This window comes from Hylaeus volcanicus, chromosome 5, assembly GCF_026283585.1.
Source record: "Hylaeus volcanicus isolate JK05 chromosome 5, UHH_iyHylVolc1.0_haploid, whole genome shotgun sequence".
Classification (NCBI taxonomy): domain Eukaryota; kingdom Metazoa; phylum Arthropoda; class Insecta; order Hymenoptera; family Colletidae; genus Hylaeus; species Hylaeus volcanicus.
The window spans coordinates 28,380,896-28,407,128 of NC_071980.1; the positions used below are offsets into that span (position 1 = coordinate 28,380,896).

General features: G+C 45.7%; 4 protein-coding genes and 1 pseudogene across 4 annotated transcripts; all 5 read left to right on the top strand.

The window, feature by feature from the left end:
- The first annotated feature begins 599 nt into the window (after positions 1-599).
- Positions 600-2,175, top strand: LOC128877343 (valacyclovir hydrolase-like). Its single transcript, XM_054124573.1, has 5 exons — positions 600-888; positions 961-1,051; positions 1,149-1,469; positions 1,541-1,796; positions 1,885-2,175. Exons 1-5 carry the CDS (start codon positions 691-693, stop codon positions 1,985-1,987), a joined length of 969 nt encoding a protein of 322 aa, XP_053980548.1. The 5' UTR covers positions 600-690; the 3' UTR covers positions 1,988-2,175.
- Positions 2,176-2,545: 370 nt separating this feature from the next.
- On the top strand, positions 2,546-5,112 carry LOC128877346 (valacyclovir hydrolase-like). The gene is made up of 5 exons (XM_054124577.1): positions 2,546-2,822; positions 2,896-2,986; positions 3,076-3,396; positions 3,485-3,740; positions 3,839-5,112. Exons 1-5 carry the CDS (start codon positions 2,676-2,678, stop codon positions 3,939-3,941), a joined length of 918 nt encoding a protein of 305 aa, XP_053980552.1. The 5' UTR covers positions 2,546-2,675; the 3' UTR covers positions 3,942-5,112.
- Positions 5,113-8,740: 3,628 nt separating this feature from the next.
- On the top strand, positions 8,741-11,944 carry LOC128877549 (uncharacterized; annotated as a pseudogene).
- Positions 11,945-12,042: 98 nt separating this feature from the next.
- On the top strand, positions 12,043-17,702 carry LOC128877342 (tubulin beta-1 chain). The gene is made up of 2 exons (XM_054124572.1): positions 12,043-12,212; positions 15,872-17,702. Exons 1-2 carry the CDS (start codon positions 12,156-12,158, stop codon positions 17,156-17,158), a joined length of 1,344 nt encoding a protein of 447 aa, XP_053980547.1. The 5' UTR covers positions 12,043-12,155; the 3' UTR covers positions 17,159-17,702.
- Positions 17,703-20,700: 2,998 nt separating this feature from the next.
- On the top strand, positions 20,701-26,217 carry LOC128876605 (tubulin beta chain-like). The gene is made up of 3 exons (XM_054123093.1): positions 20,701-21,387; positions 23,534-23,642; positions 24,339-26,217. Exons 1-3 carry the CDS (start codon positions 21,331-21,333, stop codon positions 25,556-25,558), a joined length of 1,386 nt encoding a protein of 461 aa, XP_053979068.1. The 5' UTR covers positions 20,701-21,330; the 3' UTR covers positions 25,559-26,217.
- The last annotated feature ends 16 nt before the right edge of the window (positions 26,218-26,233 follow it).

A 26,233-nucleotide genomic window follows, 5' to 3' on the forward strand; every position in this document is an offset into this window, starting at 1 on the left:
GAAGATGATCAAGGATTACGGAAGTTATTTCTCTTCTAGACTACCCTGGCATAGCTACATTTTGCAACAGTTGTACACGACAAGAAGTACAGCAATTTGCGAAGAGGAATTTCTTCAGAATGATAATTGCCCTAACACCGATTATCTATGGAAAGAAAGATCCATCGATGGGTCAAGAGCATGCTGTGCATTTCAAGGATCGCATTCCTGGATCATACATATAGTAAACATACACGTTTGCTCGACTCAAATATTTCTCTATCTAATAACTGACTCGTCAATTCGTAATTGCGAGGTGGAGGGTCAGCAAAAAGAGTCCTACAGTTTCCCAACGATCCCGACGCACGTTTCTCGAGGTGACGAACTCTCCGGTAGTTGGCTTTCTTTCAAAACATGACCGTAGACGACCACTGACATCTACGACTGGTAACACGAGTTAGAACGAGGAAAAAGACCAAAGAAAGAGGAAAAGTTCCTGGTATACCACGTTACTCATACTCTATATCTGTTGAGAGCTCGTTGAATATGGCAAAATACGCTAGGTGTGTGCAGCTGGGAAATCCGAGAATTGGATCGCTATAAAAGGAAGAGCTTGGTAATCTAGTCGGCATATTCGCACGAGCAACGTTGCGCAAACGAGATCGTGCGAGAGCGTATCAATTAGACGCTTTCGGTCCCTAGGCCATTGGAATGGTATCGTATCGAAGCTTTTCTTTCGAGACGTCGTCTCTGCTGCGTCTCAGCCTTCTCGTGATGTTGCTGAACGGGTCAAAATTATACTCACAGGCAACACATGAACATGATCATGGACATGATCATGGACACGATCATGGACATGGACATGAACATGGACCTGGATGTCATCGCGACCACGTTCAAGGCGTGCAGGTAACACACGATACCTTGTCTTGTAAGACGACCGCGATAATGCGTTCCAGAAACTCATGAACTGTTCAACAGGAACGTAAAGTCAACGTCGACGGAGTGGACATCAATTATGTGCGCACTGGGAACGGTGAACATCCGATCTTGCTTCTACCCGGTGGCATGGGTGAGCGAACCATGATAATATAAATTATTAGTTCTATATCTTAACGCATGCAGTCACTTTCATTCGACAATTTCAAGTATCGAATCTTGCTACACAGGTTGGAGTTGGTACAACTTCAGGCCACAAATAGAGGGACTCGACGGAGAGAAGTTCACCATAATTGCTTGGGATCCACCCGGTTATGGAAAGTCCAGGCCCCCAAACAGGACGTTCCCTCTGGACTTTTATTCGCGCGATGCCACTTGGGCCCGTAATTTAATGAGAACTCTGGGCTTCGAGAAATTCTCGCCCGTAGGATGGAGCGATGGTGGCATTTCCGCGATGATCCTCACTGCCAACTATCCCCAAAACGTCAGGAAGCTTATATCCGTGTCGGCGAACTCCTATTTATCGCCAGAGGAAATAGTGGAGTACAGAAGTACGTTGCAAAACATTAAGAACTTTGTCAAAAAATGATTCGAGTTGAATCTGATCCACTGTTTCTTGTAGAAATCAGAAATATCGACGTTCTGCCTGACTTGCTGCGAACACAACTGACGGACTACTACGGCGAGCCCTATTTCCGAAGCATGTGGGCCGATTGGATCGATTTTTTCGACAATATTTACAGAAATAAAAATGGCGACTTGTGCTTGGAGGCTCTGCCGAAGATCAAAGCCCCCACTTTGATCATTCAAGGACAAAACGACACAGGAGTGCCTGCGTTTCATCCAGTTTATTTGAGAGACCACATCCAAGGAGCAAAGTTCGTATATACTTGTGTTATATACTAACATAGCATATGCTATGCTAACATAGCAATACATGTAATTAATTGCGAAACTTCGTTTCAGGATGAAGATAATACCGAATGCAACTCACCCTGTGCAACTGGAATATCCGCAAGAGTTTAACTCTGTAGTTACAAAGTTTTTAACCGAAGGAATCGTAACATAACACCCTGGTTTTGTTTTGTATGTTCCACGCAATTATCTGTAGTGTTTTATGAGAGACTCTGCTAGTTTTGCGAGAGGAATTTGCACCCGAAGACAAGGTCGAACTTTTCCCACTCGACTGTTGCGCACCGATGCTTTTGTATGCCGATTTTAGGACTAATATCGTACGAATTAAATACCTTTCACGAATCACAAATGTTTACTTATTTTTTTCCTTCGCTAATATCGTACATATTTGATCCAGAAATCGTGCTTTAATTTCCCAACAATCTCAACACACGTTTCGCGGGGTGTCAAACTGTCTGGTCGGTGACTCGCTTCGAAAACGTGATTGTCCGCGAAGAAACGATTATAATTCACTAACCACCGCTATCAACAAATAGTTCCACTCGTTGGAACGAGGAAAACGACCAACGAAACAAGGAAAAATTTCTTGTATACCGTATTACTCATACTCTGTATCTGTTGAGAAGCCATTAAAAATGTTAAGATACGAATAGTTGTTTGTACGGCTGGGAAAACCGTGAACTGGGCCACTATAAAAGGAAGAGCTGGTTATCTCGCAGAAGTATTCGCTCGCGCAACGTTGTACGACAACATCGCGCGAGAGACCGTCAATTAGACAACAACGTTTTTGATAAGAAGGTCATTGAATCATTGCAATTGGACGTCGAAGTTTTTCTACCAAGATGTCAACTGTTCTGTGCCTTACTCTTTTCATGATCCTGCTGAACGGGTCAAAATTATACTCAGAAGCACGTGGACATGGACATGGACATGGACATGGACATGGACGTGGACATGGACATTGTCGCGACGATAATCAGGGTGTGCAGGTAACATATGATACCTTGTCTTGTTAAGACGACCGCGGTAACGCGTAACAGAAACTCATCAACTGTTCAACAGGAACAAAAAGTCAACGTCGATGGAGTGGATATCAATTATGTGCGCACTGGGACTGGCGATCATCCGATCTTGCTTCTACCCGGTGCCATGGGTGAGCAAACTATGACTTTCGCATCTTAACGATTGCAGTGATTGCTCGCTTTTATCTAACAATTCAAAGTGACGAATCTTGCTCCGCAGGTTGGAGTTGGGATAACTTCAGGCCACAAATAGAGGGACTCGACAGAGAAAAGTTCACCGTGATCGCTTGGGATCCACCGGGTTATGGAAAGTCCAGGCCCCCGAACAGGACGTTTCCTCTGGACTTTTATTCGCGCGACGCCACTTGGGCCCGTAATTTGATGAAAACTTTAGGCTTTGAGACGTTTTCGCCGGTGGGATGGAGCGACGGGGGTGTCTCAGCTCTGATACTCAGCGCCAACTACCCCCAAAACGTCAGAAAACTCGTGGCAGTCGCGGCACAAGCCTTTTTATCTCAAGAAGAAATAGAAGAGTATAGACGTACGTCTCGTTAAAGGGTCGAATTAATTTCCGAGATTATTAATTTCCCTAATTTCCCTGTCTGATTCCCGCTGTTCCTTGTTCTTAGAAATCAGAAACATCGACACCCTGCCGGACGATTTACGACAACAGCTGTCGGACTACTACGGAGCGGACTATTTCCGAAACATGTGGGCAGCCTGGATCGATGGGCTCGATAACATTTACACACAGAGAAACGGCGACATATGCAAGGAGTTACTGCCGAAAATCAGAGCACCCACTTTGATCATGCAAGGAAGCAACGACACAGGGGTCCCAGCGTTTCATCGAGTTTATTTGAAGGACCACATTCGCGGAGCAAAGTTCGTATACGATGAAGCAATAGAACGATTACTCGAACAGCTTTTAATCGGATTCAAAGCAACGTGTTCTCGAGTAACTCGAAACTTTGTCGTTTCAGATTGAAGATAGTACAAAATGCGACTCACCCTGTGCAACTGGAGTATCCGGAAGAATTTAACTCTATAGTTACCGACTTTTTAACCAAAGGAATCGTATCGTAATACCATGGTTGCGTTTTTTACGTTCCAAGCAATTTTTGTGAGAGAATGTACTAATCGCAAACGAAGAGTTTCCATCCGAGACCGATCTTTTCGCAGTCGACTGTTACCTTCCAATGTACATACGTTGTATTAAAGTGATATCCGTATAGCAGAGAAGCGCGCGGCGTTGGATTTCTGTAGCGGTATCGTTAGATTAACTTGGCGAGCAACGAGTTATTGTAATGGTTGTTCCTCGGTGAAGCACGCCGAATGCATGACACAGCATAGAGGACACACGTGGGATAACCGGCACGGAAATCGAGCCAGGGAAAGGAGTCGCGAAACCGTGTGGGCGACGATCTTTCCGTAGGTTTACGTGTATTTGGTCCGACAGGACTTTCCAAAAACGTTTTCGACTCCTGCAGCGAAAATTAATGACCGAACGAAAATAACTCTCCTTGGAGGATACGTGGACGTTGGCTACTTTGAATAATCGTGATGGATTTGATTTGGTCTGTTATAGGTTACAGTTAACGCTTAACCCACTTAAAGATACTTTTTCCCATGCAAAAATACTTCACTCGGTACTAAATTCAATCATTCATGAGATAATTATATTGTATATAATTTATATGTTGTGTACAAGAAACTGTACACAAAAGTTAGAAAATGATTATTTGATCAGCTGTGGTGGGTTTAGTGTCGACATTAAAGGAATACAGAATGATTCGGAACAGTAATCTGAGAATCAAGGCGTTACAAGTTGTTTTTCTCCAGTTACTTAATTATCGATCAATGAGTCCACAGAGAAAATAACAAAAGGCTCGGTTGAATTTTGACCAGCTTATTAGACAAACCGATCAACCGATCACCGCGTGATTATCAGCGCAAAGGGGGGCCGATTCGTCGCCGATGGAATTGTTCTCCGCTTGGAATCGAGATAAAGAAACCGTGGCCAGAATATAAAACAATTCAATCCACGGGGAAGTCAGGGACCGCCCATCCGAAATATCCGCAATGCGCTTCAGACGAAAATCGATCCTCACCCTGGGCTCGGTTACGCCCCAAAAGATCCATTTGCCAGAAACTAGCGACACGTACCCGCTTGTATAACGATTGTTTTCTCATTTCTTACGAATCTAAGTGACGCTTTCAATGCACTCTAATAAATAATATCCCCTTTCGAAGCTCACATTTTCACAACCACTTCGATCATTTAGTTACAGAGTCGATATTTCTACTCTACTCTAATAAAAAGTGCTATCAATGATAAACCAAAATATCAGCGATCGTTTCTATACTCCGAGGTCTCCCTAGTTTTAGATACTTTTCGCGTAAAAACGGAAGTTCTCTATGGAACGTAACGGTGTAAGGAGATGGGCACAGAGTTTCTGGATTCGCATCGAGAAATCAGCTGCGTGCGGATAGAAAGTGGTCTTGTGCCACTTATTATGCGCGCGCCTTTAGTGGTCGAGATAAAAAAACAGCGAGCGATCGAGCAGAAGGATTCCCGTCGAGCGTTCGCGGAACACTTTTGCTCGTAGTCGCTCGATGAAAATTGCGATCAGGCTAAAATTACATAATGAAAATGGAAGATGGAACCTAAGCAGACAACCGTCCTCGCGACCTCGAGTAACCCGCGCGAAACGTCACGCTCGTCGAGTAACGACGGTCCATTACGCAAATTAAACATGTCCGAGAAATTAGCCTTATACATCCACTTGCCTGATTAATTTCGTAAATTGTAACACGGTCGTCTGATAGCAATTAGAAGAGATCGAATGAAAGAGAGAAGATGGTCTTATTCTGTATGATATTGAAGGAGTAATTATACGAAAATGTAGACAACGATAGAAACGACCAAAAGAAACGAATAAAGAAGAAGATGACAAGTATAATGGAACGGGAGTGGCCAAATATGGACGCACTGCCTCGCGGGTTCGATCAAGCGAGTCTGTCCTTATTCTTTTCGTTCTTTGGATGGACGATTTGGACGGAGCAAAGGCGACACTAAGTTTGAGACACGAGTTTAAGCGATACAAATTTGCCTGATTTTTATGAAAAGGGATATCAACTACGCGGCGAAAATAAAATATAAAAGAACGCGAAAGATTTGTATCGAACAAGAATTTGGGTTAAGTTTAATCATTTTAATTCACCACTCGTGCTTCGAGGGGTTAAACATTAATTACCCTTGATCATATTCGACGCTGTTCGCGATACTCTGGCCAGATAAAGACTGGTGGCTTTTAAACGCAGCGCGATTCGCACGGCCTTTAAAACCGGTCGTTTTCTCCGAAACAGGTTTTCGATAAAGTTTTTATCGTCGAGTGCACGAGAGAGCCGGGGAGAATGCCTCTGGCATGGAATTCAGATTTGACGAGGAGAATTTTTAGAAAAATCGTTGTCTCGACATTTTATATCGCGTGTACTTAGCGATAGAGCAAGATGGGGAAGTTATTTGGTTATGGAGACAGAAATGGACCTCCGTTTCACAATTTTAAAGGAAGCAAAATTGACGCGAGTCGTCGGATTCATTCTTCTCGCTCGCGAACAGTACCAACGCAACAAAAACACTCGAACAAAGTGTTTCTCCAGTCGCGTAACAACACCGTTGGTGTTTGTTTGGTATAAACATACACCGTAGCCCCGAATATGTAAATGCTTTTCCCGTTATGGAGACGCAGCGTCGTGTCGCGATGACATCACCATCGGGGCGTTACTTAATAACCAGACTGTCTTAAAATGGCCCATATCTTGGTAACGCTCGTTGTTTAACAAAATTGGAATTGGTAAAAGGAATTGATAAAACGTTTCATTGAACAATCGCGGTAAGAAGAGGGGGTAGGGGGCAATTGAATAGGTGTAGAGAGAAAAGGGGAGGCGAACGAGAGCGAGAAGAACGACTGCGTGACTCACAATCAGATTTCGAGCCTACCGTTATCGACTTTCGGTTCTCTTCGATGCTCGCCTCCTCTCACGTTGTCCTCCGAAGTAGAAAACGATGCCATTTACGGCAGCTTGCGGCTCTGTTGTTGCTCGTTTTCAGGCACGTATCGCTCGAGATCGTTCGAGAATGTGGTCGTGCGTCAAAATCTTGGCCTCGATACCGCTCCACCACCCCTTGTCGCCGAACGAAGAATGGCGCGATTAATCTCCTGAAATGTATACAATGGAACGGACAATTAAGCTGAACAAACACACAGCTCACGAGTGGTGCTCTCCACTCGTTACATTTTGGGACTTTGATATAAATACTATCATTGTGAAATTTTGCTAAGTAATTTGACTGGCAGTAGTTTGCTGGCGTTGGACTGACGAACGGAGGCCCCTATTACTCGACACCCTCCAAGCTCCTTTACCGATACTGTTTTATTCTCATTCATAATTCTCGCGTTTCGCGCGACCACAAATCGTTCTATCGAGAAACCGCAGCGGGGCCTCTTTATCGCGGCACGTATGCAAACCAGACCAAGCGCGAGCGACACTTTCGAGGCTATTTAGTGGTTGTGTGGTAATCGAGACACGTCGATACGGATATACGCTCGCGGAAATACTTAGACACGTATCTGTCGTGCACGACATCCACGGGATCAATAAAAGTTGAGGCGGGGCAAGGCCTGGTCTCCTCGTCGTTCCGAGTCGCTACCCTCGTGCTCGAAGGTGGCACCGAAACGTTCGCAGGATGCGCAATTTTCTCCCATCTCTTCCGTTTGCCACCGAGATCGATGGATCGATATGGATAATGACTCAACAGGAAGAGGTTCTGACCGATGCACCCTCCGAGTTTCGACGATCGATTGTCTCCTAACAATGGCTCACCCACGAAAGGGGAGAGAGGATTGCAAGCGAGCATTTGCTCCCTTTACTGTTACGGACGTCCGAACTTTGAACGTTTGTCTCATACCTGCTATTACCTGTCATTAAACGATCTAAGACTTAAGACTTGCCTACCGTCGAAGGGTGGCCGTGGAAATTCGATTCTAAAGTTGAAAGATACAAAGGTTACGTCGACCTCGCACGGCGTTCTTAGTACTACATAAAAAATTGAGACACCTTCGAAGGTCGATATCCAGCGTGACTCAGCCACCCCCGTTTGACATGCGTACAAAACTTGTGGCGTTTGTTGTTGCTAACAGCCAACACCCAGAAGGGAGACACCGTTGGTCGCGTTAAACCGGAAGGCTCATGAATTTCATACGCAGAAACAAGGAGGAATTAACCCTTAAATGAGCGTGCGAGGCTCTAATTAGACACCCCCTGGAATACATTATGCTACTTGACATCAAATGTCTGTTTATCAATGAAATTAACCGAGTAAAAATTAAACCCTCGCAATCATGTACGTAGAATAAAATTGTTTACCCGTTACACTTTCGCGAAACCAGATCATTCGAGTGAAATTCGATAGGCGCTGATGACTCACCCTTATCGTGCACATAGCTCGACTACGTACAAGCTTAATTATGCTTCTTTCATCGCTGCTGATTACAGTCAATTACCTACAAACTTTCCGAGTCGAAGAAAAAACGGTACGTTTTTGCTCGACCACGGCGATAAAGCGCCATTAGATAAGACCCGTGGTGGATCGACAGTCAATTGTCGCTGTACCGCGATCCATTCTAAGCAGTAATGACGTGGAACCTTTTTTCCGTCGAGCAGGAGCGTGCGCGACGACTAAATTGGACGTGATGTCACCGAGCCTCTGTACTCACGGACTCGTTTAAATGGCGCGACAGCGAAGGACAATGAGAATAGAGCCGTAATCTGAATAGAATCGCGCCAATGGAAGCCCCCGCGTCGCCCAGAAGGGTGTCAAGATGAATAACTACCCTGACCTCTCGCAACCTTTCAGGACTTTCGTACGTGAAGATTGTGCAATGTAGAAAGATCGAATGCATGGAAAACATGTAGTGTACTATGTAGTGTACTATTCGGTTGCTATTAATAGAAACGATGAATGCAGTCTTACTCTCATCCAACGAGACCACTACCGTGGACTTGTACAACCCCACAGTCTAGGATTATCGACCAAACGGTCCTGTCAACGATAATTGGAGAAATTATAGCAGGAAAAAAAGGGTACGTCGATGGTTCCTTGCAAGGCGAAATCAATGTGTCGATAAATAGTGATAAGCCAAGGTGTGACTTTAGTAGTCGTCTTAGGAGTTAGTATACAAGTTAGTACACCGTTAGTATGCTACGGTAGTGCCTCGGATATTGATAATATTCGTCTTTTGGATTCGCTATCGAGAGTCGTCCCGCCACCGTTTGTTTCTTCAGCTCCAGTGACTCGTCCACTCTTGCACTGGCCTTGTAGCCTACTTCGGTACCTAATAGATACTTCCGCCAATTAAGTAGTCTATACTTTCCGTCAGGACATGCAAAACAACCATACAAACAATCAAATCTTAAACAAAGTTGCGAGAAAGAGCTTTCTACTCGTGCCTCGCATGTTGACACCACAGCCCTCGATTTTCGAGCATCACGCGAGGAGCCTAATACTTTCAGCGATACTGAGCTCTCTTACTGGGTATACTGGGTATACTGGGTTGAATTGTAAAGCCAGAAACGATTCGAAATCAACTCGTATAAGGAGCAGACGAGTTCTAAAGGAACGACGAGTAAAGTAACGACGAGTAAAGGAACGACGCCTTCCGGTCGTTGGCGAGCGCAATGAACGCGTTACGCGAAAGAACTGCATTCGCTGGCGCATTATGCGAGTGACCGGAGGTAGACACTCTGTTCCTCTCAGTTGGAATTTACGTCGATAATAATTATGATCCCTCGTTGTTGGCAGCGCCGTTACGTGTAGTTACGTGCACGTACTGCGACGCGTGTCTATCAATCCGCGACAGTGTTTGCGTCCAACCTGGTGTTGGTATGTGAATGGACGCGTGCCCGCGGCACACATGTGAACGGCTATGCTTGCGCGCGCGGGCGTCTACGCGATAGCGAGTGATTTTTTTTCATTTGGAACGAAGAGCGAGTGATCCATACATGGTAACGGTGAGAAGACTGGGCTTACACGTTGCACCGCGTAACCCACCCTACCTGCTCTCCTGTCTCCTCTCGTTCTTCCACCATACTCGATCATGTGTGCCACCACACGCACGACCGCTGCTGTGCAGCTTAATGCCTCTCGGAGTCTGGGACTTGGGTGTGGAGCAATTATGCCTAGGATGCAACACACCCCTTTGGAAATCACCCTGTCTGTCGAGAAAAACATAGTTGCTTTGTAAAATGTTTTTGGCGTTCATTTGAAATAAAACATATCATATTTTAATTAAACTATTACTTGTTACTCCCTCTCTCCTCCCTTAAACATATAAGACTGGGCCCTCCCGCCTCTCGACGTCTAAACCTCTCTGGAGGGGTGGATATGCCAAAGTATCGTGCCTCAAACGGTATCTGCAAAATGAAAAACAAGAACAGATTATTACATTAAAGTTTACTTTTCAGATATCGTGTTCAGCAGTTTGAGTAACGTCGAATCGACAAAAACGTGCGTATTTGGAATTTTGCTTACGACAAGATTTCCTCATTTCTCGACAAGAGCACTCTTGAAACTCCGTATTTTAAGGAAGTACAAAAGAATCGAGTGTTGTTTTGTCGTATTATCTTGAAATAGGACCGAGACCAGGAAAGCGATGCTGTTGCCTCGAGGCAAAGACGTTTCTCGTAAGATCCGCAATATTTGGGTGGGCGTGTACGACAATGAGTCACCTATCGATTTTTCTCGCAGCCAGGTTGTAGCAGGTGGGGTGAGTCTTAGGTAAGGGTGGAAAAGACCGCAATGAAATAACTGTTTGCCAAAATTGAAACAAGGATATTTGCTCCAATGATACCCTTTGCAGTCTTAAACCCTTGAAGCATTGGGGTAACATGTTACCCCCATGAAATTTGGACAAATGCGATAGGAAAGCAGTGATCTGTATCAGTTATATATTTATCATGAGTCGACGCGATAACGAACACGTTTAAGATAAGAATAAACTGATAAAATAAGCATCGCGTCTAATCTAACATATGAATTTAATAACGAAAGGTCAACGAGGTCATTCTGTCCGATTCTCTCCAAATTGATGACTTCTCTTCCTTTATCTGCGGTCAAATTACTCGGGAAACTACCCATACATGCACGTATAAATGCATATTATACAACGCTGCTTTAATAAATCTGCCCTCGGTCGTGAATTAGCGCTACCTCCTCAAGCACGACAAACGAAACTTTCGTCAACCCTACAAAAATGTGTCTACAATTACTATGCAAGATAGCTCGATTTGTAGTTCAGTAATTTTAAGTTCAGTATGTTTCGTGTTCGATGCCCCCGCGACAAAGATGTTACCTCGAGTCTAACCACGCCCAATAATCGATAACATTTTATACTTGTCGGCGTTGTCAAAGTATTAACAGCAAAACGATGGTATTAGTTTTTATTACTTGGAAACCTGCTGTTTATCATTGTCTAATCTTAAACGATACGTGTTTAATAATAACGATCAAGACTGTGATATCATAGGTACAGGATGAAAACACTATACTCTATTCGAGATGTTCATTGAATAAAACAGTGCCAGAGATAAACTAATTTTAGATGATCTAATTTCCCCTTAACGTGTAACGGACGAAAAGTTGTTTTTCTATCTTTCGGGAACTTTGCCCATCTCAGCTTGTTCGTTAACATTTTCAATGTTTGGTATACGTTACTTGAATTCTTGAAGGGGGCTCAGACAAGCGAGACGTCAGGTTGAGAGACTGTTTAAGCGATTATGAATTATCATGCATGAGTGTTCTCAAATTGGGAAACAATTGGACAATTACCGAATTCGTAATGCTCGAATCGATGTTTTCCATCGAGGGGAAGACTCTCTCGTCGTGGTATTGGAAAGAGAGAGGGCATGCCCGTGGGCTGAACAATGCCGGTGTGCAATTTTGGCAAATCGAAATTTTCGACAATGTCACATCCATCCGCAGAATCGTTAGAGCAGTTGGCAACGCTGTCAACGCTGGCTGGTGAAAAGGCGGCGGTACCCGGGCGTCGACCAATCAGAAGCTTCGGTTGTGCCGCCCCCCGTCGCCCCACCGCGGTCTCGTAGAAGCTTGAAAATCTGTAACGGACGCGGCTGCCGGGGCATATTCGTTTCTGGGCTCTCGTGACGAGTTAGCGTGCGTCTTGTCGTTCGGTTTCATCAAAGTATTCTTCGAAGAGGTCCAACAGACTACCAAGCAACATGAGGGAAATCGTCCACATTCAAGCCGGCCAGTGCGGAAACCAAATTGGCGCAAAGGTAAGCGTTGAAATAAATGTTGGAAACGCTGAAATTCCCGACCGCGTGCGGTAACGAACGCTTCTTTGTTCCCTCGACCCGTAAAGCCATTCGTCGAAGGCTCGATACGACGATCGTGGAATCGCGTAAACGACCGATACTCGTCGCGTTTTCGAAAAGATCGTGGATGGATCGATGGGAAAACGATAAACGGGACTCGAGATTGACACGAGAACGAGGACACCGAGGATTTTTAGTTCTGTTAGGTCGCGGGTACGCCATCTTACCGCGTTCTACGAGAATGCTGTGTTTGAATCGTTCGTGTGAGTTTTTGCATCGTTAGAGAAACGTCGCGTAACCGAGAAGATTGTTTGAATTGTGTAACGAGCAAAAAATGAATAGATAACGCGACGTATAGGAATATCACGGCCAGGCATTAATAAACGATTACGTTGTCTCGATATGAAATTCAAAACCGATATTACAGCAGGCGAAGGTATATGTATGACGTAGCTACTGAAAGGGTTAACGGTTGTGAGAGACTAAATCGATTTATCGTTCGAACGAGGGAAGGTTTCGAATCGAGGAGTGTATGCGGTGCTGTTGGTATGCGAAAAAATGGCAACACCGCCTCGGTCGAAGATCTGTCATGGCGACAGAACCTCGCCGGCCGGCGAGTATACTAACGGTTTTTTTTTCTCGTCGATCCACGTTCTGGAACGTGGCGTTGTCGTCAAGCGTTGGCCATATTTTTACGTCTCCAGGCGTACTTGGGCATTTGCGTCCATTTTTTTGTGTGAAAATGACGCTCGAGGACGCATTATTCGTGTCAAAAATTAGAAAAATGCCTCGATTTAACGATACTCGTGCTTGGGTGTGGCTCTATTTCCTCGCCGTTGAGATACACCGGTTGATGCGGCAACGGAATCGAACGGTTGCGCGCGCAATCGATCCTCTCTTCTCGCTCTCGCTCTCTTTCTCTATCTCTCTCGCGTCTCTCCATTTCTCGCATACAAATTCTCCGCTTGCGTTTTTCTGTTTTACTCAGTGCCGCGTCTAGACCAGTCGGGGCCCGAAGTCTATTGCATTGAAGGACCACTTTTCCCATCAAATATTCAATAATTATGAAAATCAAGTAGACAAATTGTATAATAAATTTCGCCTTCGGTATGATAAATATGCCCACTGATACCACATAAAAGATTAACAAATACGGTATCGTTGGGCCGTATTTAATTCTAGTGTCAGAGATTATGGATCGACGTTACGCGATTTCATTGTTTAAGATTGAATTTGTCTAGGAAATGTATTATATAATACACATAATCATCGTAGCGGTTGGCTCGAGAGGTATGAACGAAGTAACGCCGGTTGTAGTCACGCTCTCATAGTTTTCAAGGTTGCTTCATTGAGTCAACGTCCGCTTCCTAAGTTATCCTTCTCGATCCTATCGCTACGGTATCGATTTTCTGGCAGGAATATTTTCTCGTGAACGCTCGAGCCTGTAATCCTTATTCCACCGATCTGTCAGGCGCGGTATAGTTGTGCAATCGATTACAACTATCCATTCAGGGATCTCGGAGTCCAAGGACATCGTGTCTTGCGTACCATGGCGAAACGCTTCCAAATACAGAAAGAAGATATCCTTTCGCCATTTTCTTTCGCGTCACCTCGGCCCGTTTCGAATAATTTTGCATTTACACCGCTGAATTTTTCCAACCAAACGAATAATCATTCTTCCAACGATCGTATATTGTTTAAATATCATCTTCTACCGTCGAAAAAAAAATATATATTCACATTTGTTTAATTTCAACGATTTTCTAACGCTGTTGCGTACCATCTGTTTGGAACATCTGCTCGATTGTTCGGAGGAGCGTAAATAAAAGGCATAGAGAGAGCAGCTGCTCGGAACGATCCAACAGTAGTTCACCTCTAGTGATGGCGCCACTCTGTTGGTTTTCTAATCGATAAGTTTTTCTTATCGTAATTCGCGATTCTTGTCGTTTTTCTTGTCCTAGAATCGATCAGTTTCGATATGCGTAGTATCGTGTAACGTTGCAGCGAGTCCAAGGACATTTTGAACTCGTTCAGACCTGTCGAATGGTATTCGAGTCGATGTCCTATGCAGTGGGGCAACGTAGGAACGTAAACAACAAATGTCATGGGTTCGGGGAAACTGTTATGCTACTTGCACCAGTTCGGTGTTACAGTCATCATTTCTATATATAGCGGTGACATTGGTGACTCATATCTGGCTACAAGCAATCCACGTACATATAGCGTGTACAGGTCTGTTAGGTGGGGAGATGGCAGGGCTGGGCGGCGATCTTAGCTTCCCACTAACTATATTCATATATGGTCACACAGCTCAATACAACCAACGCGGCCATGTAGGACAGTTGTAGGTCTCGTAGGCGTGCACTATCGTTTCGCTGCTTTGGCAGCGATAGTCGGAAACTTGAATTAAGTTCACCTCGCAAGTACAAATAGACGCTTAACGCTCCAATTGCTTCCGATAGTCGCGAGTACAGATAGGCAACATTTTACTCGAACGAACTGTTGAGATGTACATTCTCTGTGCAGCTGTTACTTGAGAAATTCAAATTCGCATTCAACGAGTAACGGATCCAAGAAGCTTATCTTTCATTTAAAATTCAGGGTTTGTTTAGATAAAGATTTTGCCTATCTCTGTCCGTGAGAAGTCTCAGATCCAAACTAACTAATATGGAATACATGTTTTGAGCAAATAACGAAAACGCGGCGCGCGACCGTTTTCCGACCTATGATAACATGGCGCGCGTTGCGGAGGACACGATAGATCTAACGATCTATGACGCTAGGGCAAGCTTAGATTCAATTGGCACATGATCTTTTTTTCTATAATTCTTTAACGAACAATTTGATTTATCATTTTCGTTTCTTACGAACCAGAAAATCTGGTCCACAGCGGTTTGAGTTCAGCGACACGTTTTCCTATTTTCATTTGGGAAAGGTCGCGCGGTTGGTCGGCCAGTTATTTCTAATACGGCATCCGCATATCAGCCGACATTCTCGAGCGCACATCGATTTCCAGAAATATACCAGAAGGTCTTTGAACTATAGTCACAGAGAGGTGCGCGCACTCTGATTGTGCGCGTTGCTTCGCTGCATCTTCGTTCCGCGCGCATTCGTCCACGTCGAAACCGAAGGAGTCTACTAATAGGAGAGGAAGATTCATCATTCGTGAGACGATTAATCTCGTTCGTCGTCGGAGCGGCTAGTTTTGTATTAAAAAATGATTAAAAGCAACGGGGAAAATTAGGGAAAGAAACGTTTCCGTCAAGGTCTTAATGAACGCGTATTACGACTAGTTACACGCGAGCTATTTCAACGTCGCGGTCGTCGAACCCGTCGGTCGATACTACGGAACACTGGAAACGGATGCGAGGGTAATCGTACAGAGAAAGCGTCGGGTGTCTAGCGCGAACCATCGTTCTTCCTTCTTTTGTATTCGCGAGCACAGCATTCAAAGAGCCAAACCGTGTATCGTGTAATCGCGATACCGTTACGGTACGTAACTCTTCCCAACGATTTTTCACGAACGTTACACATACTTAGTTAACCCTTTGCAAAGAGCGCGAAAGTTTACAAACTCTTTTCAGGATTGATCATTAATTAACTATGGAAATTTGTTTCAGTTTTGGGAAATAATCAGTGACGAGCATGGCATCGACCCAACCGGTACCTATCACGGCGACTCCGACCTCCAGTTGGAACGCATCAACGTCTATTACAATGAGGCGTCCGGTGGTAAATACGTGCCACGTGCCATCCTCGTCGACTTGGAGCCGGGAACCATGGACTCCGTTCGTTCTGGACCTTTCGGACAGATCTTCAGACCCGACAACTTCGTGTTCGGTCAGTCTGGAGCCGGTAACAATTGGGCCAAGGGTCACTACACCGAGGGAGCCGAATTAGTCGACTCCGTTCTCGACGTCGTCAGGAAGGAAGCCGAGAGCTGCGACTGCCTCCAGGGATTCCAGCTCACTCACTCTCTCGGCGGTGGTACCGGATCCGGTATGGGCACTCTGCTCATCTCCAAGATCCGCGAGGAATACCCCGACAGAATCATGAACACGTACTCGGTCGTTCCCTCTCCAAAAGTATCCGATACCGTCGTAGAACCCTACAACGCTACCCTCTCCGTACATCAACTGGTAGAAAATACCGACGAGACTTACTGTATCGACAACGAGGCCCTTTACGATATCTGCTTCCGCACCCTGAAACTCTCCACACCCACCTACGGCGACTTGAATCACCTCGTCTCACTCACGATGTCCGGTGTCACGACCTGCCTGAGGTTCCCCGGTCAGTTGAACGCTGATCTTAGAAAACTCGCTGTAAACATGGTACCGTTCCCACGTCTCCACTTCTTCATGCCAGGATTCGCTCCACTCACGTCTCGCGGCAGTCAACAGTACAGAGCCCTCTCGGTACCAGAGCTCACGCAACAGATGTTCGACGCTAAGAACATGATGGCCGCCTGCGACCCCAGACACGGAAGGTATCTCACTGTTGCAGCTATCTTCCGTGGCAGGATGTCGATGAAGGAGGTGGACGAACAAATGCTGAACATCCAGAACAAGAACAGCTCGTACTTCGTCGAATGGATCCCCAACAACGTCAAGACTGCCGTCTGCGACATCCCACCTCGCGGTCTGAAAATGTCTGCCACCTTCATTGGAAACTCCACCGCCATCCAGGAACTGTTCAAGAGAATCTCCGAGCAGTTCACCGCTATGTTCAGGAGGAAAGCTTTCCTTCATTGGTACACCGGCGAGGGCATGGACGAGATGGAATTCACCGAGGCGGAATCCAACATGAACGATCTGGTTTCGGAATACCAACAGTACCAGGAAGCTACTGCGGACGAGGACGCAGAATTCGACGAGGAACAGGAAGCCGAGGTCGACGAGAACTAAAGACCTCTCTATCTACAGCCAACCAATCCCCCTCCGTTATCTCTCTTCACTCATACTGCTTTTCGATTCCGCCGTTTATCTTTCGTCTTTGATTTCTGTTATTCTTCGATTTCATTTTTTTTTACAGACTTTCTCTTTTACCACCATGGCTCAATCAGGCGCGCTTTTTCTTTATTAGTACCGCACTCTGCATAACTCGAAAGAAATACTCTATTTGTCGGTCCGTTAATTATTATTATTATTTTTTATTTTCTACGTCATTTACTCTTTCGATTGACCTGTTTACGAGGCGCGTCTTTGTATCCAGTGTATAGCCGCTCTCGCGGTCATCACCGTCTTTAAATAAATTATTACGATATAAGTGTATGTTTTATAAGAACCCTTTATTATATTAGCCGTGTAAGTGCCCGCATCAGACGACATTGGTTTTTGTATTTATAAAGTTACAATTGTAGGCGTATTTGTATTTATATTTCTCCTCTTTTTATCTAATAACTTTTATACCATGACAAATAGATCTGAATAAAGTAGATCATTCAACCAAGCAGTATCAATCGAGCATGTCGTAATTAAATATATCCAATCGACAACAATTACAGAATTTTATATTGCTTCCCTTGTAACGGTCTTAGCAATTAGTGCAACCTCGATTATATGTTTCAGGAGTTTTAGCATCGTCGTCGTACGTGATAAGTATTTGGTATCGAAGTCGTAAGATAAGCTCTATCCCAAGTGTATCTTTTATCTGCTGTGTATTATTCAGATCAGGAGCATAGAAACGCGGATGTCTCACGGTGACAGTGTCGCCATCTGTCGATAAAAAATAATGACCTCTAGCTCGGTTTGGCATCCATGTTGGTACCATAATTGTAGGTACCGAATTTATTGACTGGTACAGTAAAAATAATTTAATTTCATTTGCTTCCAAAATTGAAGTGCTTTATTTAATCCACACGAAACACTTAGGTGCACCGATGGAACGTTTTAAAATTAATCATTAAGTCCACGGTTCGGTAACTTGCGATCTTATCGATTCCTCCCAGGCATTTAATTCTTCCGATTCATTCTTTTGCCGCAAATTATGATAATTACTTTGTGGAATTCCAGGTGAGACGAATTCATGCAAATTGAACGTCTCGTTTAAAAGTAGTTAAACTTGCAACAGGACGTAAAGTTCGTTGTTTGAATAGACGTTGCATGGTATGACACGGTTTCCATGGAATTTTAACCACCGACCGCAGCTTTTGCTAGCCGCATAACGGATTACCGCGATACAGTTAGAGTCGTTCGAATTGGAGCTCTGCGACAAAATTCTTTCGACTCGTTAACATTTCGTTCTGAAATTTACGAATTTTATTTTCCAACCTCTGGCTCTTGTTCTCCTCGACTCTGTTCACGAATGCTCCAGCGTCTAGACGGTCTATCTAGACTAGACTGAAGGTATGCGTGCACTTTCAAGCAACCGTAATTCATCTTTCACGACAGCGTGTCATCATTTCCTATCGTGGCTTCGATCGAAACGACTGCAACAAGGAACGAGGCGAACGTTGAATCGCGACCACTTCCTCTTTTCAAATTCCAACGCCCCCGCGCCATTAACGAGGGTAACTGGGATGTCGTTGCCCCTTTCTCGCGCGATTCGTCGGGCATGCGTAATTTTTTAATTACGGCAAACACCTCTACCCGCTGTGTCTCGCTTTAATATGGTATGTTTTTTCATTCTGAAAGGTACCGTGGTCATTAAGTAATAGCAAGTTTGATATAAAAGAAAATGTAGATATTCGCGTCGACGTCCCTCAAGAGGTTAAATGCCTGCGAATCCTGTTGTGTTAACGCGTCCATTATAGGTCTATACAAATGAATAATTAAATAAAGTGTCTTTTGGTCGATTCTATATGACAAGGCAGCAGACGTGACGGGCGAGGTGACTCATCGTCCGGCTATACGAGGCGGCAGCCGTCTCGGTTCGCGAATTCGATCCAGCCTGAGACGCTGCGTGCTAATTACAAACAGCATTATTCTATGTCGAAACGAGCGAAACTCGCGAACTCGAGCTTCCTTTCCATTTAAAAATCCCTTGAAATGGCCATTCAATCGCATGACAAAGTTCACCCTGCCTTTTTAAAGCTGTCTCCTCGTTGCAGAGGTAGGTATATTTAATTCTGAGTGAAGAGTAAAAACTCCAGACTTGGTAAGAATAAAGAGAATACATGAATGCCTCGACTGCCATCCTCTTGTAGATAAAATATATATTCATATGCGGGTAAACGAAAGATAATACGACCACCGTTATTCTGACTGTTGGCTGGCATAACAGGTGAGTAGAATTCCTATCGGTCGAAACGTAACCTGGGCTGTGAAACGTTTCCAGGTGCCACGAGTTCATAAGACCGAGCATAAAATCAGCAGTGGTTCTGCATTTTTGGATGCATTGTAACCCAATATCAAAGGAAAGCGAATATTTTCGACCGTTTCGAGTGCGAGAGGCGAACAAAGAGCAACCAGTTGGCACAACGAGGTGGGAGCAGAGGTATAGGGACGGAGTGACAATAATAGAAGAAGAGCTTTCACCAGCAGCAGGGGATCGTGGAAGCGTAGAGCAGCTCTCGCAGCTGGAGACGAAACCTCGTCTCGATTATCGTCGTTTTCGACGGGCAGCGAAGAAAGCCAAGCGTCCGCGACGTTTCAAGAGTGACTCATTGTGATAAAAAGGTCTTAGGAGCTCTTTCCTCCGTTCGTTCGAACGTTCCTCTCGACTTCCAGCGATATCGAGGTCTCGAGAATCCGTGGAATTCAACGGGACGAAGTAAAAATATTTCTGCCTCGAACACCGCAAGGACGTAGCCCCCGAAAGGGTATCCTCGCTCGAGTTGCATTTCCGCTGGATGCGCCTCGAGTCCATTGAACAGGATATCCTGTTCTCTGTTGCTTTTTTTTCGATGCTAGTTGGCCAGATACGGAAGTCGAACGTTATGGCAGAAGCCTCACTCGTTGGATTGCAAAATGCCAAGTTCCGGAATATTTCTTTTTCACGGGAGACCGGAAGCAAATTATGATCAAATTATTCTAGAAGTTGACTAGTTTTTTCTTGCTACTTGAGATGCCTTTCAACCTTTCTTCGTTCCTCAAAGTCTGGTCGCTGCAACACAGAGTTGAGATATCCCCTGCAACCCTTCTAAACGATTCATACCAATCTCTCATCCTTGACTACTGACACTCATTCTTCATTCGGAGGAGGTTGCAATTTTCCGTGTTTAACCGAGCTGCAGGTCAGGAATTTGGATAAAGTGGAAAAGTACAGGGAAAGGGGAACCCGAGACCAGCATTTGTGCGTTGCGTGGATCGATTGTATCGACCGTGCTGTTCCAAGAAACATCGTGACTCGTCGCTTGTAAACCATAGAAGATCGAGTGTTAATTACACCTCCTTCAAGCATGAAAAATTGCAACTTCTTAATTGATAACTTCTTTGGATCTCTATTTGTTCGATAAATTCCAATCGGAAAATTCCAATTACAGCCAGATCATCTAGTTTCATAAATACTACGTATCTGGTAGTTTTCTAAAAGAATCTCAGCTCCAGTACCCCTTGCATTCCCTCCTCAAACAACAATTTCTTTCTTTCGATACAATTTCTTCTTTCCAACTGTAATCAATTGAACCTCTTTAATTCCCTTACTGACGTCGATGTGTTCCTTCAAACGGGGATTTCCTTGACTTCTCCGTTCCTAGTATATCCGGTGTTCGAGCACTATCATCCTCGTCGCCTGACTCCTCTCCTCGTCAGTCGTCAACCCCCCCCCCCCCCCTGCTCGCAAAGGCTGGTGCAGGCCTGCGGGTGAACGAGTCTCGGTTCGAGTCGACCTCAGGACACCGACACGAACGCGTATATTCCTCGTCAGTTTCGCTCCGCAGGGCTCCACTCCGCTCCGCTCCACACCGCCCCGGCACTCCTGCGCGACACGACAGTCTACTCTCTGCGCCCGCTTCGCTGCACACGCTCTCTCCGCGCGCGATCCTCGCACTCGTGCACCACGCTTCGCTCGAGATTCCACGTCTACGCGACCGACGCACGGGACTCCGCCCGAAGGGATCAGCTGTTCGCTTCGGACCGCACCTTTCCACCCTCTCGACGTCGCCAAGGGTACGCGAAGAATCCGGACCGAGCGCAAAATGAGGGAGATCGTGCATCTTCAGGCTGGACAATGCGGAAATCAGATTGGCGCGAAGGTAGGTCGTCACCTGTCCTTTTAAACTTCTTGGGACACTGTTTCATTCGTGGTGCCACGGTGTATAGTTTCATTTCATTTTACTTCGTGTAAAATGGTTTGTTGGAGCATCGTTTGGAAGCTTGATGGTAGATTTTATTCGAGCTCTTCAGAAATATCGGTACACGTGTACGTTTCGTTTCTGAGTTTTTTTTTCTTTTTTTTTATTCGAAGGGTAAACAAATATTTAGCGTTAAATTTTCCAATGACGTATATCAATGATCGTACATCTTTAATAAAGTAACTCCCCAAGAAGTTAACGTAGAGTCTACGTAGAGTCGAGTGATAGAATGAAGTATTGCTTTTTCAATTTCTATATGTTCGGGGTAATTTTTGAGTCTCGCCGCAACGAACTCTAAAGCGTTTAATTTAAAGAAATGTTAACATTTGAAAGAAACAGGAAGGTGGCCGTCGTTCCTCGAGAATTGGTATTATTTTAAAGAGGGTTCTGTCCGCTATTTTGGAACAAGAAGATTCCCTCCCGTTCGAGGCCGAGCTGTTAATCGAATTAAAGATAAGGCGGTGGCTGGTAATCAGTTGGAATTTAAAGAGGCTCGTTCTTTAGCTGGCAAAGGGCTTCGTAACTTGTCGACTGAAAACGCGCCGCGACTGGTCGATGAGGACGAAGAAGGAAACGAACGATTCCCGTAGCAGGCTTGGAATTCGATGCAAATACCGATACCGATAGCGTGCATTGGCCTTTGATCGCCTAATTAACAAGTCGAAGACGCGGAATTCCCGCATCGAAATTACTGGTCGAAACTTAATTAACACTTTGAATGCACCTAGAGTGCATCCAGCGTAGCGTGGCTCCGAATTGGTTTCGTGGATGCGGAATGCGAGCCTAACGATTTCTCATTCGCGTTGTAAACGATGCCCCCCCTCCCCCCGGTTTTTGACGTAAACAAAGCATAAACGAGACGCTCGCGGTCAGGATGCCGGTGTCTGCCGAGTGTCCCTACCTACCGCAACGTTCTGCTGCTTTCTGTATTCCGGGTTTGAAAATAACCCTAACTCAACGAAAATAAACAGTTCTTGGCTGCTGGCGACCCGGTTGGAAGACATCATTGCTCGAGGGATAGATATTTACGTTGGGTCAGCTTCGGATCGCACGTTTCGAGAAAAGGAACAGAATTTATCTAATTTCGAAAACGAGACCAACTGTTGAGTTCCCAGTTGTACTCTGTACACCCGTGGTATTTCGCGGAGTTAGGCACCCCGGAGTTCTCAGGACGATCGTTAAATTCTTCCGCGCGGAAAACGACGTCGGGCGACCGATTGTAAATCGCATTCGGAACAAAGGGGCGTAGTTCGTTCCTTGCCGCTGCAAGGAGAGGCCAGTTGGACCGTTCGAGTAATTGGACGGGAGAGAGAACGAGCAGCCCTAATTGGCTGTGCCGCTCTAGTAATTAAGAGTACCTCGCTTCCAGATCTCTGCTCGATCTCGGCCAGAGTCGCGGCGCGGATCTATTAACCGTTCATTTCTGGCCAACGATCGTCTTGGTCATTAACGATCGTGGTCGCGTCCTGACCTTTTGTCGCGGTATGGCATGGACTGTACGGTACCGAGAAGATTGTCTTCGACAATGCACGACCGCGCAGAGATGAAACTTTGTCGAAGGGTAGAATACTCTGGAATTTTGATAATCTTGTGATTTTGAAAAATTCCTGAACATGCAAGGATTTAAAAATAATGCCACGAGATTTATAAAAGAGTTGGTATCCTGTTGCTTCCTAGAGTATACTTTTCATGGCTTCTCGAGCATTCTACTTTAAAGAGGAAACAAAGATTCTTCTCCTGTTGGTCGTAGAGGGTTGCTGGCGCTTAGAGTATTCTAAGGGTTCGGTTCGCGTCGCCGTCACCGCGACGCTAGACTATTAATAGATGGGAGAAAATAGTGAAGGCGAGGAAATGGAGAAGAGCAACGACTCGGGGTCCAGGGAGTATGGGGACACGAGCCAGGAGGGCAGAAGCCGCGTTAATTTCGTGTATCTCTATTTTTGGACGATGCGTTATCCTTGCTTCCCCTCTCCTCAACTCCTTCCCATCTCGCAATGCTTCGACCAACGATCGATATCGGATAATGGAATCAACGTTTGCGTTACAGTTCTGGGAAGTGATCTCCGAGGAGCACGGGATCGATCAGTCCGGGATCTATCACGGGGACAGCGACCTGCAGCTGGAACGAATCTCCGTGTACTACAACGAGGCTTCCGGTAAGGATTCGTCGGCGACGTTTCAAGTTTCTGTCGAAATCAGATCACAGCCGCGATGTCTCTAGAGATTACGCGTCGCGAGACTTGTTCGCGAACGAAAATAGAAGCCACTCTCGCTGAACATGGGGGAAAAACGAGACACGCGAGAGGTCGCATTTTACGACCGAAATAGCCGCTTTGTGTGTTCACCCTTGGCTTTCACCCTAAGGAATTCGCGAGGCGAGTTGTACGTTTTTTCGCGACGCCATCACGACCGCGCCCTCTTGGCACCGAATTTCATTCCTCGGCGAGTATCGAAAAAAATTGAAACCTCCGCTATAAATCGATCTATTATCATTTTTCGGCCGTCCGTGTATCGTCGTGAGCGTCGTTTTCGAAGCGAAATTAACCACCTGGACGTCTGATTTGCAAACCACGGGACGCGTCAGTCGAAACCGTATACGCATTTCCGTCGACCATTTAAAGGCGTTGTCGAGAGTTTTTGGTTGGAATGACAATACCTTTTCAAGCTCGTTTAATATGGACGACAGGACGCGTCGTAGAAGACGCGAGCGGCGCCGACTTTGGAATAAACGCGCACGTTCCAATGCCAAGCGTTTGTTTCACGATTTCTTAGGCTCCTTCAATGATTCACTATGTACACCCTCAACCCTAAATCCCCGCACTACCGGATCTAGTCTACGTGTACTGTTCCAGTCGCGACGTCCACCAATGGAGGAGGAAGTTTTAGTGGAGGCAAATATGTACCGAGAGCTATTCTACTGGACCTCGAGCCAGGCACCATGGACGCCGTTCGTTCAGGCGCCTATGGGAAGCTCTTCAGGCCCGACAACTTCGTGTTCGGGCAGTCAGGGGCTGGCAACAACTGGGCCAAAGGTCACTACACCGAGGGAGCCGAATTAGTCGACTCTGTGCTCGATGTGGTCAGAAAGGAATGCGAGAACTGCGACTGTCTGCAAGGCTTCCAGCTCACCCACTCCTTGGGAGGAGGCACTGGATCCGGAATGGGCACCCTGCTCATCTCCAAGATCCGCGAGGAGTATCCCGACAGGATCATGAACACTTATTCGGTGATGCCGTCGCCTAAAGTGTCCGACACCGTGGTGGAGCCTTATAACGCCACTCTGTCGGTTCACCAGCTGGTGGAGAACACCGACGAGACCTACTGCATCGACAACGAAGCCCTTTACGACATCTGCTTCCGCACCCTGAAGGTCTCGAATCCCAGCTACGGGGACCTGAACCACCTGGTCTCGCTGACCATGTCCGGCGTAACGACTTGTCTCAGGTTTCCAGGCCAACTGAACGCGGATCTGAGGAAGCTGGCGGTGAATATGGTGCCATTCCCGCGTCTACACTTCTTCATGCCCGGTTTCGCACCGTTGACGTCCAGGTCCATGCAGCAGTACTCTGCGCTCTCTGTGCCAGAACTCACGCAACAGATGTTCGACGCCAAGAACATGATGGCTGCCTGCGATCCAAGACACGGCAGGTATCTGACGGTGGCTGCCGTCTTCCGTGGAAGGATGTCGATGAAGGAGGTGGACGAGCAAATGTTAAGCGTCCAGAACAAGAACAGCTCCTACTTCGTCGAGTGGATACCTAACAACGTAAAGACTGCCGTCTGTGACATCCCCCCAAAGGGCCTCAAGATGTCCTCCACCTTTATTGGAAACACCACCGCCATTCAAGAGTTGTTCAAGAGGATCTCCGAGCAGTTCACCGCCATGTTCAGAAGGAAGGCGTTCCTTCATTGGTACACTGGCGAGGGGATGGACGAGATGGAGTTCACGGAGGCGGAATCCAACATGAACGACTTGGTCTCGGAATACCAACAGTACCAAGAAGCCACAGCTGAAGAGGACTTCGAGGCTGAGGAATGCGCCGACGACTTCGAGACCTGCGAGCAGGAGTAGATCTGCAGACAAGAATTGGGAGTTTCTGGCTTCGATCACTCTCGTTCTCTGATTTCGTTTCTAGCAGAGATGAGCAAAGTTCTGTTCTTCTCAGCAATCGCTGTTCTATTCTATTCCCTGTCGTTCGCTCGATTCAACATTTCATTTCATTTTAGAAGCGAAATTGCAGTAATTCGAAATTTCTATCGAGAATTTTGCTCATCTCTGGTCTCTGTCTCTGCTCTTTTCAGCTTCGTCGAGGCGAGACGAGTCTCGAGTCTGCGACGCGTTCGAGGAGCTCTTTTTATACTTTTATATATACACGATACTCCTTTTTTTTTTTTATATATATGTATAAATACTCGCGAAGATGCAGCGTCCAATACAAGCGTCTCAACGTTGTGCTCTCTGGAGATTCTTAAACGCTACGTTTGGATCCTTGAACAGCGTCGAGGACGACGGCGCGAGATCGCTCGACGGGATACTCTAGAAGGGATACTCTAGAAGAATGGAACGAGTGTCCAAGGGCTCGTAGGAGACAATCGGCAACGACCAAACACCAAAGCACCTCAACCAAAAATCTGCCTTCTTCGTTACATCCACAGAACTTATATAGTATGCGTATAACCGTGGCACGCGTTTTAATGTAGCGCAAGTTTGTTCCTTACGAAAATATACTTTTCTTTTTCGAGTACT

Excerpts from the sequence above, each read along its gene's own strand:
- LOC128877343 (XM_054124573.1), top strand. The coding sequence starts at position 691 with ATGGTATCGTATCGAAGCTTTTCTTTCGAGACGTCGTCTCTGCTGCGT. Across the intron at positions 1,052-1,148 it reads GCTTCTACCCGGTGGCATGG|GTTGGAGTTGGTACAACTTC; the intron begins GTGAGCGAACCA and ends CTTGCTACACAG. Across the intron at positions 1,470-1,540 it reads GGAAATAGTGGAGTACAGAA|AAATCAGAAATATCGACGTT; the intron begins GTACGTTGCAAA and ends TGTTTCTTGTAG.
- LOC128877346 (XM_054124577.1), top strand. The coding sequence starts at position 2,676 with ATGTCAACTGTTCTGTGCCTTACTCTTTTCATGATCCTGCTGAACGGG. Across the intron at positions 2,823-2,895 it reads ACGATAATCAGGGTGTGCAG|GAACAAAAAGTCAACGTCGA; the intron begins GTAACATATGAT and ends ACTGTTCAACAG. Across the intron at positions 3,741-3,838 it reads GACCACATTCGCGGAGCAAA|ATTGAAGATAGTACAAAATG; the intron begins GTTCGTATACGA and ends TTGTCGTTTCAG.
- LOC128877342 (XM_054124572.1), top strand. The coding sequence starts at position 12,156 with ATGAGGGAAATCGTCCACATTCAAGCCGGCCAGTGCGGAAACCAAATT. Across the intron at positions 12,213-15,871 it reads GAAACCAAATTGGCGCAAAG|TTTTGGGAAATAATCAGTGA; the intron begins GTAAGCGTTGAA and ends AATTTGTTTCAG.
- LOC128876605 (XM_054123093.1), top strand. The coding sequence starts at position 21,331 with ATGAGGGAGATCGTGCATCTTCAGGCTGGACAATGCGGAAATCAGATT. Across the intron at positions 21,388-23,533 it reads GAAATCAGATTGGCGCGAAG|TTCTGGGAAGTGATCTCCGA; the intron begins GTAGGTCGTCAC and ends TTTGCGTTACAG. Across the intron at positions 23,643-24,338 it reads GTACTACAACGAGGCTTCCG|TCGCGACGTCCACCAATGGA; the intron begins GTAAGGATTCGT and ends GTACTGTTCCAG.